Below are 14,450 nucleotides of genomic sequence, written 5' to 3' on the forward strand. Positions count from 1 at the left end.
AATGGCAACCCACTCCAGTGTTCTTGCCTGGAGAATCCCAGGGGTGGGGGAGCCTGGTGAGCTGACATCTAGGGGTCGCACAGAGTCGGACACAACTGAAGTGATTTAGCAGCAGCAGCAGGAGCCCCAAAAGGAGTGTATGGTAGTAGTGGTGATGGTGGTGGTATGGTAGTCGTGTACAGAAAACTGCTAAGATATTGGATGGCCTAATGTTAACCTTATTGAATTCTTTAAGCCGATTTGTTAGATTACTTTTGTACTAGATCAGGCTCCCCTGGAGTCTCAGTGGTAAGGAATCTGCCTGCAATGCAGGAGATGTGGGTTCGATCCCTGGGTTTCAAAGATTCCCTGGAGAAGGAAACGGCAACTCACTCCAGTGTTCTTGCCTGGAAAATCCCATGGACAGGGGAGCCTGGCAGGCTACAGTCCATGGAGTTGCAAAAGAGTTGGACACAACTTAGTAACTAAACAATAAATAATATATCACTTTTTGAGGGGCATTTGATTTATAAGTATTTTCTACAATAGAGACATTCTGCAAAAGCACTACATGGTATTTCAGTTTTAATACACCAATTCTGCCCTTGGAATCTTTTCTGAAATTAAACATCAACTAAGTTCAAAAGTAATTATTTTTTTATTTCAACTCTATAAAGTATACAACAGGCACTCGGCAATTACAGCTGCAGGAAAAATACAGAGCAAATCAAAGCAGGTTAAGTTTATGAAAAAGTTTTTAATCTACATCAAAAGAGTGCAAGTGGTCAGTGACCACTGGATGACAGTTGTTGCATTCTGACTAACAAAGGACTCTTTCATGTAGAACAAATTGTAAGAGGACAATCAAATAACCATAGCTGTAAGAATACAAAAGAACTGACCAGTTGTAAAAACATCATACATTGAAATAAATTTGATAGATGATGCTTCAAGAAATGTCCCTTTACTCGGAAAGTCCAAACCTCTGAGTCACTGTTATGTCCCAGAGCTCTGTCTGTTGATGCAAGGGCAGATAAAGAGGAGGGCTAACAACACACTTTCAACGTTTAGCTTTCTAGGTCTGTTGAAAACTTGCCTTATAAGTGATTTGCATATACAAGAACTCAGAGGAAGCATCCTGTTTTGTTGAGTGGTGCACTTTGTTCATCATTGGTTTCATGATGAGGCTCGGTTAGCAGTCATTTTCCAATTTTTCTTTTGAGTTGGATGGTTTTTCACAGAGTCTAAAAAAGGAGATTTCATAACTTGACTGCACTAATTTTTTTTTTTAAACTGAATCTGCACAACGTAGCAAAACAGGAATACCTGTATACAGACTGATAGTATGTCATATATTAATTTGACCTGCACATACATTTATACATTTCACAGAAATGACGCTGTATCTCATTAACAGATACACAGCTCTGGTACATTGAACAGAAATAAGAGAACAACTTCATCATTTCTGTAATTCATCAATATTATATAATAAAGGCTTATAAATTGTCAGCAGAAAGAACTGTAAAACGCAGCAAGCTAAGAAAGGACAACGTTTTGAGGTGTGTTTGTCTTTGTCATGCAGCATAACACCAAATTTGTTTTTTTAATAGGATGCCATGAATTTAAGGCACTTGCAACAATGCCAGATAGCCAGGTCATGTTCTAAACTATGGGACGGATGAATAACAGTACAGTTAACAGAATTTTCAATAATACTGACAATCAGGACATTAATTCAAGTCTACTTGGACCTAAAAACTTTATTCCATACAAATTAAATGAAATAATAATGCTGTGAAACACTAAAAAAAGTTATATGTACCACAAAATATCACACAAAAATATCTATTTACATAAATATTTGTCTGTGGTCCTATTATGAAAGAAAACATTGTTATGGAGAATGCACAAATCACCTCTACTGTATGAAATCAGTTCTAATAGCCTTATCTTCATGGTAGCTGACTTAAGTTCACCATCAGTTCAGTCTTTTAGAAATGAAACAGGAAAAATTCAGTAGTTGAATTTATATAGTATACATGTGTGCTTCACATGCATATCCCATAATTTTAGGTAAAAATTATGATTTGTAAAGAATATAATAAAAATAAATTTATTTTAAATGGTATGTGGATCTGATTCCTATATTAAAGAAGGTAGAAACATAAAAATCATTCATAACAAATTTCCAGAAATCATTTTCCCTAATGTAGTCAATCTATCTCAAGTATAATGATGTTCCTTTCCTTGGAAGTTTTCAGTTTTCCTGTGAGTCAGCACACACAGAAAGCCCTTATAGCCCATACTTGAAATATTAACAAGAAAGTCAGTTAACAGATCAAACAAGTTGGCTCTATTCTAACTTATCTGGAAGTTCTTGTAAGAAATGAGAAGGGGCATGAAAAATTCAGAAATAAAATGAGATGTGCTTTATGAAGCCAACCATGAATTTTAGCCCTAGTGTCATCATTAAATTCATTGTTGAATATTAGATGAATGTTTTCTCTTAGTAACTCTTGTAAGATGTAGTTCACCTGTATTTTTTTGGTGATTGCTTTAGACGGTCTAATGCAGTGCCACAAGTGAAATGAACAAAGATGCAATAACAAGTGGGAGAAATGACCTACAGTTACATTATGCTGAATGCCGCTTCTTCCTTCCCCACAAAACTTGAACATATTGGTTGTCTTAGACTTGAACCATAGTTCTAAACCCAGAGTCAGTGCTAATTTCTGGGGCTATTGGGATATTTTAAAAGTTGCAGGAGAAGATTCTCTTATTTAAAATGACTAGATAAGTTTCATCTTCTAGCAAACCTTTAGCATGCCTAAACCACTGTCTTTAAAAAAAATCACTGAACATTGACTGTAATGTTGCAATTATATATTTTTAAAAGCCTAAATTAAAAGCAATATTAAACTTCTGAAGTAGCATTAATAGCTGGGTTTTAGATTGATATATTTAATATTGTTTTGTAAAACCTGTAGAAGAAGGTATCTTGAGGAACAATTTTGAGAAATTATTAAGGGAGGGAAAATCCAATAATACGAGAATAATAATATCTTAAGATCAAAATTTTAAATTTATTGTAATTACTTATAATATGCCCTTAGTACTTTAGTTCTCCAAATGTTTCTTAGATTGTTGTTTTGATAATATATCATATTCTAAAGTCTTGTGAAAAATTCAAACAAAAATCATAATATATGCCTTCTTGAATACTATATAATGATCTAGTTGGACATATGTTTTATAGAAATGTCTACATTTGATTGAGTTTTTAAAACAAAAAAGCAAACCTCTATTTAATATGCCATATTCACATAGTTTCAAATCAGGATAACAGCTTGTAAAATTATACATTTGTCTAAGGAGGTATTATGCTAGTTGGCTCTGCTATTTAGGACAGCTAATAGTTGTCAACTGGCCTGCCAACAAAGGACTCTTTGCCGATTCTTTTCTCCATAAAATCAATTTGTTATTTTCAAACCTAATCTTTTCCTAGCTAGTATGATATTTCAGATCTGTAATATTTCTGTTATATTTAGCTCTAATTTACTTTTAAGATAGCAGATTCCTCTTTCTCTCTGTCCTTCCTTCCTCCTTTCACATGTTAATAGACGCATATTGCCATGGACAAAGACGGAGAAGGAAGTGGCAACCCACTCCAGGGTTCTTGCATGGAGAATCCCAGGGACGGGGGAGCCTGGTGGGCTGCTGTCTATGGGGTCACACAGAGTCGGACACGACTGAAGTGACTTAGCAGTAGCAGCAGCCATGGACAAAAAGGTAATCTCACACCTGGCCAGGTTCTTCTCTTGTTCCTGACCTCATAAAGTTAAGGTTTCTCATCTGGTGAATCAGTGGTTTTGTGCTTTCTTTCCTTTTTTGGTTCAGGCCTAAGACAGGAAGCTAGTTCAAATACATTTTTAGTCACCTTTCTCCCTCAACCCTAGACTATGTTGTATAAGTGAAATCTGACAGGAGTTTGGTTTGATAACTTGAGTGAAAATGCTTGATTCTCTGGCTACACATGTAATGATTAGAATTTGTGTTGTCTGTTCAGACACTGACATTTACAGATGAAAGATATACATAGCACCTATATAGTTTTTTATATTTTTGGATGGATCTTAATCCCTCTCCACCCCACCCTATCGTAAGGGTTTATTTTTATAAAAGGGAATATTTTAAGCCTCAGTTTGAGGGTGTGTTAGGTAACAAATAAAAACCAATTGGCTGCTAGTCATTTATTTCCAGGACCATCTTTAAGCACACTATTTTAAAAAATATGAAATGGTTTGTGAATTGCTTTTTTTCCCCCACTCTGTCATGCCAATTTATCAAAAAGAAATGAACAGATATATCATGCATGTTGATTTTTCTTCAGTCCTCTGTGAAAACGCATATATACCTGCTATGAAATTTCTCAGCAGAATCCATAGCAGTTGTGCTTTTATCATACCAATTTTTTAAAATCTGTCAGAAAGGAAAGGTAACATTCAGTCTCGTCATCAGCACTGCTGGGAAATAAAATCATGAAACTTCTAGCACTGGTTTGACATGACCTCTGTGACCAACAGATGTGTGGTCCTCTTGTGTACGGTATATACACTGGCTTGCAGTAACAGAACTGACAACCCTCACTTGAAGAAAGGGAAGAGTCCAGTTTTTGTACCATAGTAATCTATCGTACCCAATATATTATTTTTTGATCTTCTTGATAATTCTAGCAAGGTACTGACTCTTTTACTAGATTGAAGTGTTTCTTACAGTCTTTCAAATTATAATCAGAGCAAAGCAAGATCATTGCAACAATGGAGAACATCTCTTTACTGGTGAAAGGCTTTGCTTCAGGACCACCATGTCAACTGCTATATTTAGGTTCAAACAGAAAACATGTAAAGAGCACTATTGTCATCTAAGCAATAAGTCCTAATGCCACTGTAGTTACTGGAGCAGCATCGATCAAAGGCATCATGGTGACCCCGAGCACTCATCTTCTCTCTTTCCTTCAGGTTTGCTGGCAGCTGTGTCTTAGAAAAAGCTGTCTTCAGCAAGGCAGAAGCAGGGAAGAGAAATACATTAGAAGTCTATGTCCCATCCTGAGTTGTCATCAGGTGGTGGTTCGTCACTGTCCTCAGGGAAACTGTCAAAATTGCTTGTGTCTGTGGGTGATGCAACCTGTAAACAAGAGTATTAGTGGAATTTCAAGCTAGATTTTTAAAAGCATTCTTTATTCGTTCCTTAGTCAGTGGCTATTTTTGGCATGTCTACCATGAGCCGGATTTGTCCTTTGTATTGAGGACTACAGTGGTGAATAAACATAGGAATAGTCTTTGCCCTTCTAGAGTTTACACTCTAGGAAAGAATGAGCTGTGTGATTAAAAGAAATAATTACAAAACATCTCTGTAAACTCTTACAAGTTTACTGGCAGTTCAATATGCAGAGCATAAATAAAAGTGGTGAAGAAGCAGACTTTAATTTCTCTCATATTCTATAATATTTAGAACTTCATATTTATAATTTATATACATATAATATATATATATATAGTCCTCCATTTAATTTAACACTACTGTTGCATAAAAGGAGACCCCTGGTGAGTATAAGTTAGGATACTTTAGGCTTTTATTTATCTCTTAAAGTTTCTTATTCTGCCTTTGTTCTAAAAAGAAAACTTTATGAATGCAGTTAACATCTGTACTTTGCTTTGTGAATAAACATAAATATAAGCATATAAATTAAAATAATAAGTACAGCAATTGTTTCTGTATAAGGAGTGATCTTAAATCAGTCCCAGAAAAAGGATGTATATAAATGAAAAGCTCAGGAGTGCAAAGCAGCCCTCTCCTCATTAGTTAAGACTGAACACATTTTATTAGATAGATGCTGTATTGAATAAAAATATAAATGCAGTCAATTGAAATCTGTTTCAGGTTAACACAGTGTAAACAGTCCACTTCGTGGGCTAGTAGTTTAACAAAACACCTGATATATTAGAAGAGAATGTCTTTCTTTTAGAGCCTGATCAAACAATAAAAGAAAAGAACTGTGCCTAGGAATACTTCAAAGAACTATGGGGGCAGGGGAGGAGGAAGTATGTGGAGCACAAATGAAACGATATTGGCCAGGAATTGAAAGCTGTTGAAACTGGTAGCTGAACTGTTGTCTAAACCCAACAAAAAACCACGGGGCAGGGAATGTTGTGATGTGGGCCATTTGGATTGGACTCTTGGAGACAGAGCATGGTGGAGTCATAAACAGAAGGTAAGAATAACAGATTATCCTAACTCATCTACGTATTCTCAAGTACACACTACAGAACTTATTGCATCTTTTATAGAGAGAACATGAATGTGCAGAAATTTAAAATATTTTATGAATATGACTAAATAAGGTAGTGAATATATTCTTGGGCAAAGATGTATACAGTTTTTATAGTATGTGGAAAAAGAGATTCATTATACTCTTCTGTCAACACTTGTATATTTAACACATTATAAGTTTGGATTTTAGAAGATGTCATTATGTTAATCTGGTATTACTCCTAAATTTTAAGCTGATCATAGGATAAAATTTTTGAAATAGCAGATCTTTGATGACTGACAAATACCTTCATCTGTATCACACAATCACAAGCTGGAAAGTTTACTTACACTTGGTATTATAGGAGGTGTCAAGGTGCCTTTTCTTAAGCCTTCCCAATTAAAGCCCTCAAACCATCTAAAAAAGGAAAGAGTAGATAGTTAAAGGCATTTTACCTCAGCTAAAGCCTTCTGAAAACAACTTATATGATGTCCATGATTGATGGAAAACAGGTAAGCAAACATTTTCATTATGAGAATGTTTTCTATTTAATTGCAGATTTTAAATGTTAGCTTATTAAGTGGAATGCGTTTTTTTTTTAAATCTGTCAAAAATTTAAAGACCAGTTGTTTTTTATTCTAGTTATTTCAGTCATGACCTTGTTCCAAAATGCTCATTATAACTTAATAAACGCCATAATATGCTTGGCCCTGTACCCTACAGGTTGTTATTTTAAGAAGGTAGAATCAGGGAACGAAATGTCAGGATGGAAAATTATCCTTCCATCTTTGTCACTGGGCAGCCTCAGTTAATTAACCTTTTCACATCATTGCCTTGGTCTCTATGTATCCGTATCTCATTTTCTTTCTTTTTTTGGTACAATGAAGGTATTGTGAGTATGGCTTTTCTGTGGAAATGGGGACCAAATATCACAAAGATTTTTGTTGTTGTCTTTGAAAGGTTTCATCATTAGCAAATGATTACATGAAATTCCTGCAGGCTTTTTAGGCATTCACAGGTATTCTGGCAAACACATTCCTTTGGTAGGGATGTGAATTTCCTGTGCGTGTTACAGAAACCAATAGGGAAAGACCAATATGATCTTGGTTTAGCTTTAGAACATTCAATCAACATGGGTAAGGTTTAATATTTAAGATGCTGCTATTGTTTTAAAAAATGACTGTACTCTGCACTTTTTTTCCACTGTCATAGCATCCAATTAGGAAATGGTTGAAAAAATACGTTTTAGTTAAAGAAATGAGGCATGATATATGGTGGCATACTTTTGTTTTTAATATTCTGGTAGAGAATAAAATTTCAGAATTAAAAATATATATTTATTCTTCATGCTGGAGAGGAAAAGTCCTAATTAGTAGGAATTGGGAAAAACTAAATTCAGTGAATCTGTTGTTTAGAATGTCACAGGGTCAGATGCACCTAAATAAACTCCTTGAGACAGAACTAGAAATATCTTAAATAACAAGGCTAACTAGTTTGCCTGTCTCATTGGATGCTCCTATAGACTAGTTGCATCAGTTATATAATCACTAACTTAAAAACATCAGCCTCGGGAAATATTCTCTGAACTCTTAAACCATAAGTTATAAGAACACTTACTTGTGCTTTTGAATGTCTTTCACTCCGTTTTTCAAATTCCCTAATCTTTCTGATGGATTATCCCTAAAAATAAAATAATAATTATTAAAAAATCTATTTTTTAAAAGGATCATAATGGGAAAAACAATGTGGTTAAAATGCTCACCTGCATAGTTTTTTAATTAAATTAGCAGCATTTTTGGCAATCTTCTTTGGAAATTCTATCATGTCAATCCCCCTCAATATGATGTTATAGGTTTTCATAGGATCTGGGCCTGAGAAAGGTGGGCTGCAAGAATGACAGATATGAAAAGAGAGATAGTATTTAGTTTTCCAAACAATAAAAGTTACAGTGTTATAACAACTCCACAAATGACATCAGTTCTTATTTGGAGACATATATTAATAGGTGTAGTGAAATGAAGCTTGATTAACAGCAAAATGGTATAGAAACCTTGCCAAGAAAATCATTTAGCAGAACCCTTAAATGGGGTCAGGTTTGTCCACTGTTCCTCTCATTTCTTTTTGAGTGCCGGTGACTAACCCCTCTTGCTGTCCTTAGTCATTCAGAAAGCCTCTTCTATTTTTTGACCCTTTCTCACATTTGCAAGCTCACTGATTACACTTGAAGTCCAACATCATTAGAATGGGCTACAGGAACATCACTGATATGACCCCATCTTATGCCAGTTCTACCCTCACTCACTGGATCCAGGCATATCAGTCTTCTCTCTGCTCCTCTGAAGGACCAAATACTCTCCCACCTCAGGGCACTGTTCATTTTGCCTGCAAGTTTCTTCCCAGGCCTCCTGATTAATGCCTCACTTATGAAGTCTTAGCTTAAGTGTTATGTTGCTTACTCAAAAAGGCCTACTGTGATCAACCTAATGCAGCCAATCATATAACCATTATCAACTAACATAATGTAATGATCTAATACCAGAACTTAAAGTTAGATTCACCTATCATACTCTCTTATAGAACTGTTTTTTTGCCACTTATTGTGCTTTGTAACTACTTCATTTTGTTATTTGTTTTATACCCATCTTCTCTTCCAGTTCCATGCTGGTATTCCCAGAGTCTGGGGGAATGCATAGCACAGAGTAAGTTGTCAGTAAATATTTGTTGAACTAATGCTCCTACAGAATAGTGCTCCTCCTATCCTTTTCTCCTTCTTTATCAGCCTTCAGAGATAACCTAACATAAGACCTCCTCTTTGTTAGAAAGGATATAGTAGCCAGTCCCTCTTAACCAAATCTTTTGGTTTATTTACCTCTCCATCCTTGGACTGTGGCTTTGTGCTTGGCTCAGGGAATACAGATGTGACTAAAGTCAACTCCTTCCACCACATTTCCCAAGTTCAGAAATAATTATGATGTGACTAGATAGCTGATTTCCTTGGAAATCATTCTAATACAGTGTTTATTCATATTTCTTGGGGGAAGATATTTTATGGATTATTTTCTGTCTGTCATATTTATTAATAGCAGTTCAAATTATTTCCTTCTACTGAGAAAGCTGAAAACAATGAATTACTTAAAAAGGGTTGGATAGTATCTGCTTTAAGTTTTGTGTCCCTATTTTCTGTAGCAAGGACTTTTTAAAAAATATTTTATATTGGAGTATAGCAGATTAACAAGGCTGTGATAGTTTCAGGGGACAGCATTGGGATTCAGCCACATGTATCCATTCTCCCCCACAAATCCCCTTCCATCCAGACTACCACATAACATTGAGCAGAATTCCCTGTGCTATACAGTAGGACCTTATTGGTTATCCATTTTAAATGTAGTAGTGTATACATATTAGTTGAAAACTGCCTAACTATCCCTTTCCCCCAGGCCTTTCCCCCTGGCAACCATAAGTTTGTTCTGTAAATCTGTGAGTCTGTTTTGTAAATAAGTTCATTTGTATATTTTCTTTCTTTATCCACATACAAGGGATGTCATGATATTTCTCCTTCTCTGACTTCGCTCAGTATGAAAGTCTCTAAGTCCATCCATGTGACTGCAAATGGCATTACTTCATTCTTTTCATGGCTGAGTAATATTCCATTGTATATATTCACTGCAGCTGCTTCTTTATCCATTCATCTGGTGATGGACATTTAGGTTGCTTCCATGTCCTGGCTATTGTAAGCAGTGCTGCAATGAACATTGGGGTGCATGTATCCTTTCTGACCATGGTTTTATCTGGATACAGGTCCAGGAGTGAGATTGCAGGGTCATATGGTAGCTCTATTTTTAGTTTTTTAAGGAACATCCATACTGTTCTTCATAGCGACTGTACCAATTTACATTTCTACCAGTAGTGTAGGAGATGTCCTTTCTTTCTAAACCCTCTCCAGCATTTATTTGTGGATTTTTTGATGATATCCATTTTGACTGCTGTGCGGTGATACCTCATTGTAGTTTGGATTTGCATTTCTCTATCGTTTTTCCCGTGGTCATGTATGGATGTGAGAGTTGGACTATGAAGAAAGCGGATCGCTGAAGAATTGATGCTTTTGAACTGTGGTGCTGGAGAAGACTCTTGAGAGTCCCTTGGACTGCAAGGAGATCCAACCAGTCCATTCTAAAGGAGATCAATCCTGGGTGTTCATTGGAAGGACTGATGCTAAAGCTGAAACTCCAATACTTTGGCCACCTCATGCGACGAGTTGACTCACTGGAAAAGAGTCTGATGCTAGGAAGGATTGGGGGTGGGAGGAGATGGGGACAATGAGAGAATGAGATGGCTGGATGGCATCACCGACTCGATGGACATGAGTTTGAGTGAACTCCGGGAGTTGGTGACGGACAGGGAGGCCTGGCGTGCTGTGGTTCATGGGGTTGCAAAGAGTCGGACATGACTGAGCGACTGAACTGAACTGAACTGAATAGTGATACTGAACATCTTTTCATGTGATTTTTGGCCATCTGTATGTCTTCTTTTAAGAAATGTCTATTTAGGTCTTCTGCCCATTTTTTAATTGGGTTGTTTGTTTTGATGATGTTAAACTTCATGAGCTGTTTGTAAATTCTGAAGACTAAATCCCTTGTTGGGCACATCATTTGCAAATAACTTCTCCCAATCTGTGGGCTGTCTTTTCATTTTGTTTCCTTAGCTTTCCAGTTTAAGTAGGTCCCATTTGTTTATCTCTGGCTTTATTCCCATTATTCTGGGAGATGAATCAAAACAGATATTTTTTCCATTTATGTCAGAGTGTTTTGGACTTAATATTTTCCTCTAGGAGTTTTATAGTGTCCAGACTCACATTTAGGTCTTTAATCCATTTTGAACTTATTTTTGTGTAATAAGTATTTTCTGTTTACTTTGTCATTAACTGTTACCTGTCAGTTTAAACCACTTTTTATAATGTATTAAAATTCAGTTCTATTTAGTATTCTCCTAGAATTTAAGGATATTCTCTTTATATAATGTTATGGTTGAATATTCTCTTTGCTTTCAAGGTAATTTGCCAGTTTTTATTTTTACTATAAAAATGAAGCACTGCCATATCTTGGATTTATTGTTAACAACTTCATGTTTTATCTAACTTATATTTTTGCTTTTATATTTATCTTAGAAAGACAGGGCTTCCCTTGTGGCTCAGCTGGTAAAGAATCCACCTGCAATACAGAAGACCTGAGTTCAATCCCTGAGTTGGGACAATCCCCTGGAGAAGGGGAAGGCTACCTACTCCAGTATTATGGCTTAGAGAAGTCCATGGACTGTATAGTCCATGGGGTCACAAAGAACTGGACATGACTGAGAAACTTTCACTTTCATTAGAAAGACAACAAAAATCACTTCTTAAAGGTGACTTTTGTTGTTTCTCCAAGTCATGTATGTTTTTTCCAAGATATTCTTGCAATACGTGAAACATATAAAATTACCTAAAAGTAAAAATCACCCAATGCCCTTAAATAATAATAGATACTTACAAATATAATTTCATACATTTCTCTATGTAGATGGAGAGACCTACAAGATTATTATATATCCATGCTTTTCAAAGTTTTCAAAAAACTATTCAATTTAATTTTGCTTGAAGTTAACATGAGGATAAAACTGAAAGAAATGCTGAATTTCAATATGTACTTGTTCACCAACAATATTAATTCCTAAATGTCTCTTAAATTAAGAAAACATTTTTTGCTCAGAAATAAACTCACATACCCATGGTCAATCTACAACAGACAAGGCAAGAATAAAGACAGTCTCTTAAAAATGTGGTACTGTGGAGACCAGACAGCTATGTATAAAACTAGAATACTCTCTAACACCATACACAAAACTCAAAGATCTAACTGTAATGTTGGATACAATAAAACTCCTGGAGGAAAACATGCAGTTTTATATCACAAAAACAAACATTCCCACTTTTGGTTGGGTTAAGACCTAAATAGAGCTTGAAAGTGAAGTCGCTCAGTCGTGTCCAACTCTTTGCGACTCCATGGACTGTAGCCTACCAGGCTTCTCAGTCCATGGGATTTTCCAGGCAAGAATACTGGAATGGGTTGCCATTTCCTTCTCCAGGGGATCTTCCTGACCCAGGGATCGAACCCGGTTCTCCCTTATTGTAGGCAGACGTTTTTACCCTCTGAGCCACCAGGGAAGCCCACATTGAGGTATTCCCTCACACTGGTCAGAATGGCCATCATCAAAAACATCTAGAAACAATAAATGCTGGAGACAGTGTGGAGCAAAGGGAACCAACCCTCCTATACTGTTGGTGGGAATGTAAATTGGTGTAGCCACTAAGGAAAAGATTATAGACGTTTCTTAAAAAGCTAAAAATAGAGTTGCCATATGACCCAGGAATCACACTCTTGGGCATATATATCCAGAGAAAACTCTAATTGGAAAAGATACATGTACCCCAATGTTCATAGCAGCATTATTTACAATAGCTAAGACATGTAAATAACCTAAATGTCTGTCAATAGAAGGGTAAGGATGATGTGGTACATATATTCTATAAAATGGAATATTCCTCAGTGATAAAAAAGAACAAAATAATGCCATTTGTAGCAACGCTGATGTACCTAGAGACTGTTACACTGAGTGAAGTCAGTCAGAGAAAGACAAATATTGCATATCACTCATATGGAATCTAATTTTTAAAGAAGAAACAAATGAGTTTATTTATAAAATAGAAGCTGACTTACAGATACTGAAAATAAACTTATGGTTACCAAAGGGGAAACATAGCAGGGAGGAGTAAATCAGAAGCTTGGGATGAACAAACACACTGCTATATATAAGACAGATAACAAAAAAGGACCTACTGTATAGCATGGGGAACTCTACTCAATATTCTGTGATAACCTATATTAGGAAGAATCTGAAAAACAGTAGATTTATTTATAATCGAATCACTTTGCTCTATACCTGAAACTAACACAACATTGTAAATTAACTATACTCCAATAAAATCAAAAAACGAAAAAATATTTTAAAAACTGACTTTGGAGTTTTTTCTTTTATAATGACATTCAATTGTAAAAAATACTTAAGATTCCTAATTGTGAACAATGACAAATAAGTATGCCTGTAGTTTTTCTTACCTTCTCTCTCCCACCTGAAACTTTTAAGATTGCCAAAGATTTTAATGTTTCTATCTGCTTAATAACCAAAGTTATTTTGATTCATCTCTTAGTTGACTTGGTCATTCAGTAGTGTTGCCAAGAAAGGCCTGGGACATCCACATTATTTATTGTCTTTATATTTTAAGAATAACTTAATCCCGTGCAAGTTAGTTGTTATACTCTGTCTCTCTCAGAACTACATAGTTCTTGATATTCCATCTTTTGGCATTGAAGGTACTATTGAGAAGGTTGAGGCCAACTTTAATTCAGTCCCATCCCATATATGAAATGCTTTTGTAGCTTAGAGACCCATATGATTATGTTATTATTTATATCACTGAAGCTAGCAAATTATACTAGGACACATGGTGGTGTTATTACTCTGAATCTGTTTCCCCATGGTCATTGCCGAGCAAAAGGATCCCCTGAGTCAAGTCTGTGTCATGGGTTTTCTGTTACCTAATTGAGTATGTTTTCTATCACATTTGTAATCATCTCTTCATATACATAGCAGACAGAGGAGCTGGGCAGTTCCTGAGCTCAGAAAGAGTTGGGGCCATGACCCAGTGACTGAACAGCATCACCTGCATATACATAGTTGTTTTTTCTATTTCCTTTGACTTCTGTATCTTCTTTCTGTAACAATTTATATATCCTTTTTTTCTTCTTTTCCATTATTTTCCCTAAGTCTGTTTACTCTCTCCCTGGTTGGGTTTTAATTGCTATTATTCTATTTTCTGTTGCTTATATATGACTTTATGTTGCTTATAATCTGATTTTCAGCTTTGTACTGTTTCTGAACTCTGCAGGTTTACAACTTGTGTCATCTATGAACACTCAGATATCTTTGAAGATTTTTTTTTTAAAGAGATCATTCTTAACAGCCACAGAGAAATTCTAGGTCAGTTTGTCTGAACTCTTTCTGTTTCTTTGAATCATTTCTCCTGTATATTATTTAGCTACCTTTGCCTATGTATCTTTCATCTAAA

The 14,450-nt window shown here is 35.6% G+C and overlaps 1 protein-coding gene across 5 annotated transcripts in view; it reads right to left on the minus strand.

Annotated features, from left to right (window-relative positions):
- Positions 1–618: 618 nt before the first annotated feature.
- PRKG1 (protein kinase cGMP-dependent 1) overlaps positions 619–14,450 on the minus strand; it is a 1,472,222-nt gene continuing 1,458,390 nt past the window's right edge. For all 5 annotated transcript variants that reach the window (XM_055425188.2, XM_055425187.2, XM_055425186.2 and 2 more), the window contains 4 exons: positions 8,055–8,177; positions 7,910–7,972; positions 6,643–6,709; positions 619–5,166 (listed from right to left, as the gene is read on the minus strand). In XM_055425188.2, the coding sequence (XP_055281163.1) occupies positions 5,068–5,166; positions 6,643–6,709; positions 7,910–7,972; positions 8,055–8,177 (352 nt within the window). In that variant the 3' untranslated portion in view covers positions 619–5,067. The remainder of the gene's footprint in view (positions 5,167–6,642; positions 6,710–7,909; positions 7,973–8,054; positions 8,178–14,450) is intronic.

This window comes from Moschus berezovskii, chromosome 12, assembly GCF_049115385.1.
Source record: "Moschus berezovskii isolate FMDL1 chromosome 12, NW_MosBer_1.0, whole genome shotgun sequence".
Lineage (NCBI taxonomy): Eukaryota > Metazoa > Chordata > Mammalia > Artiodactyla > Moschidae > Moschus > Moschus berezovskii.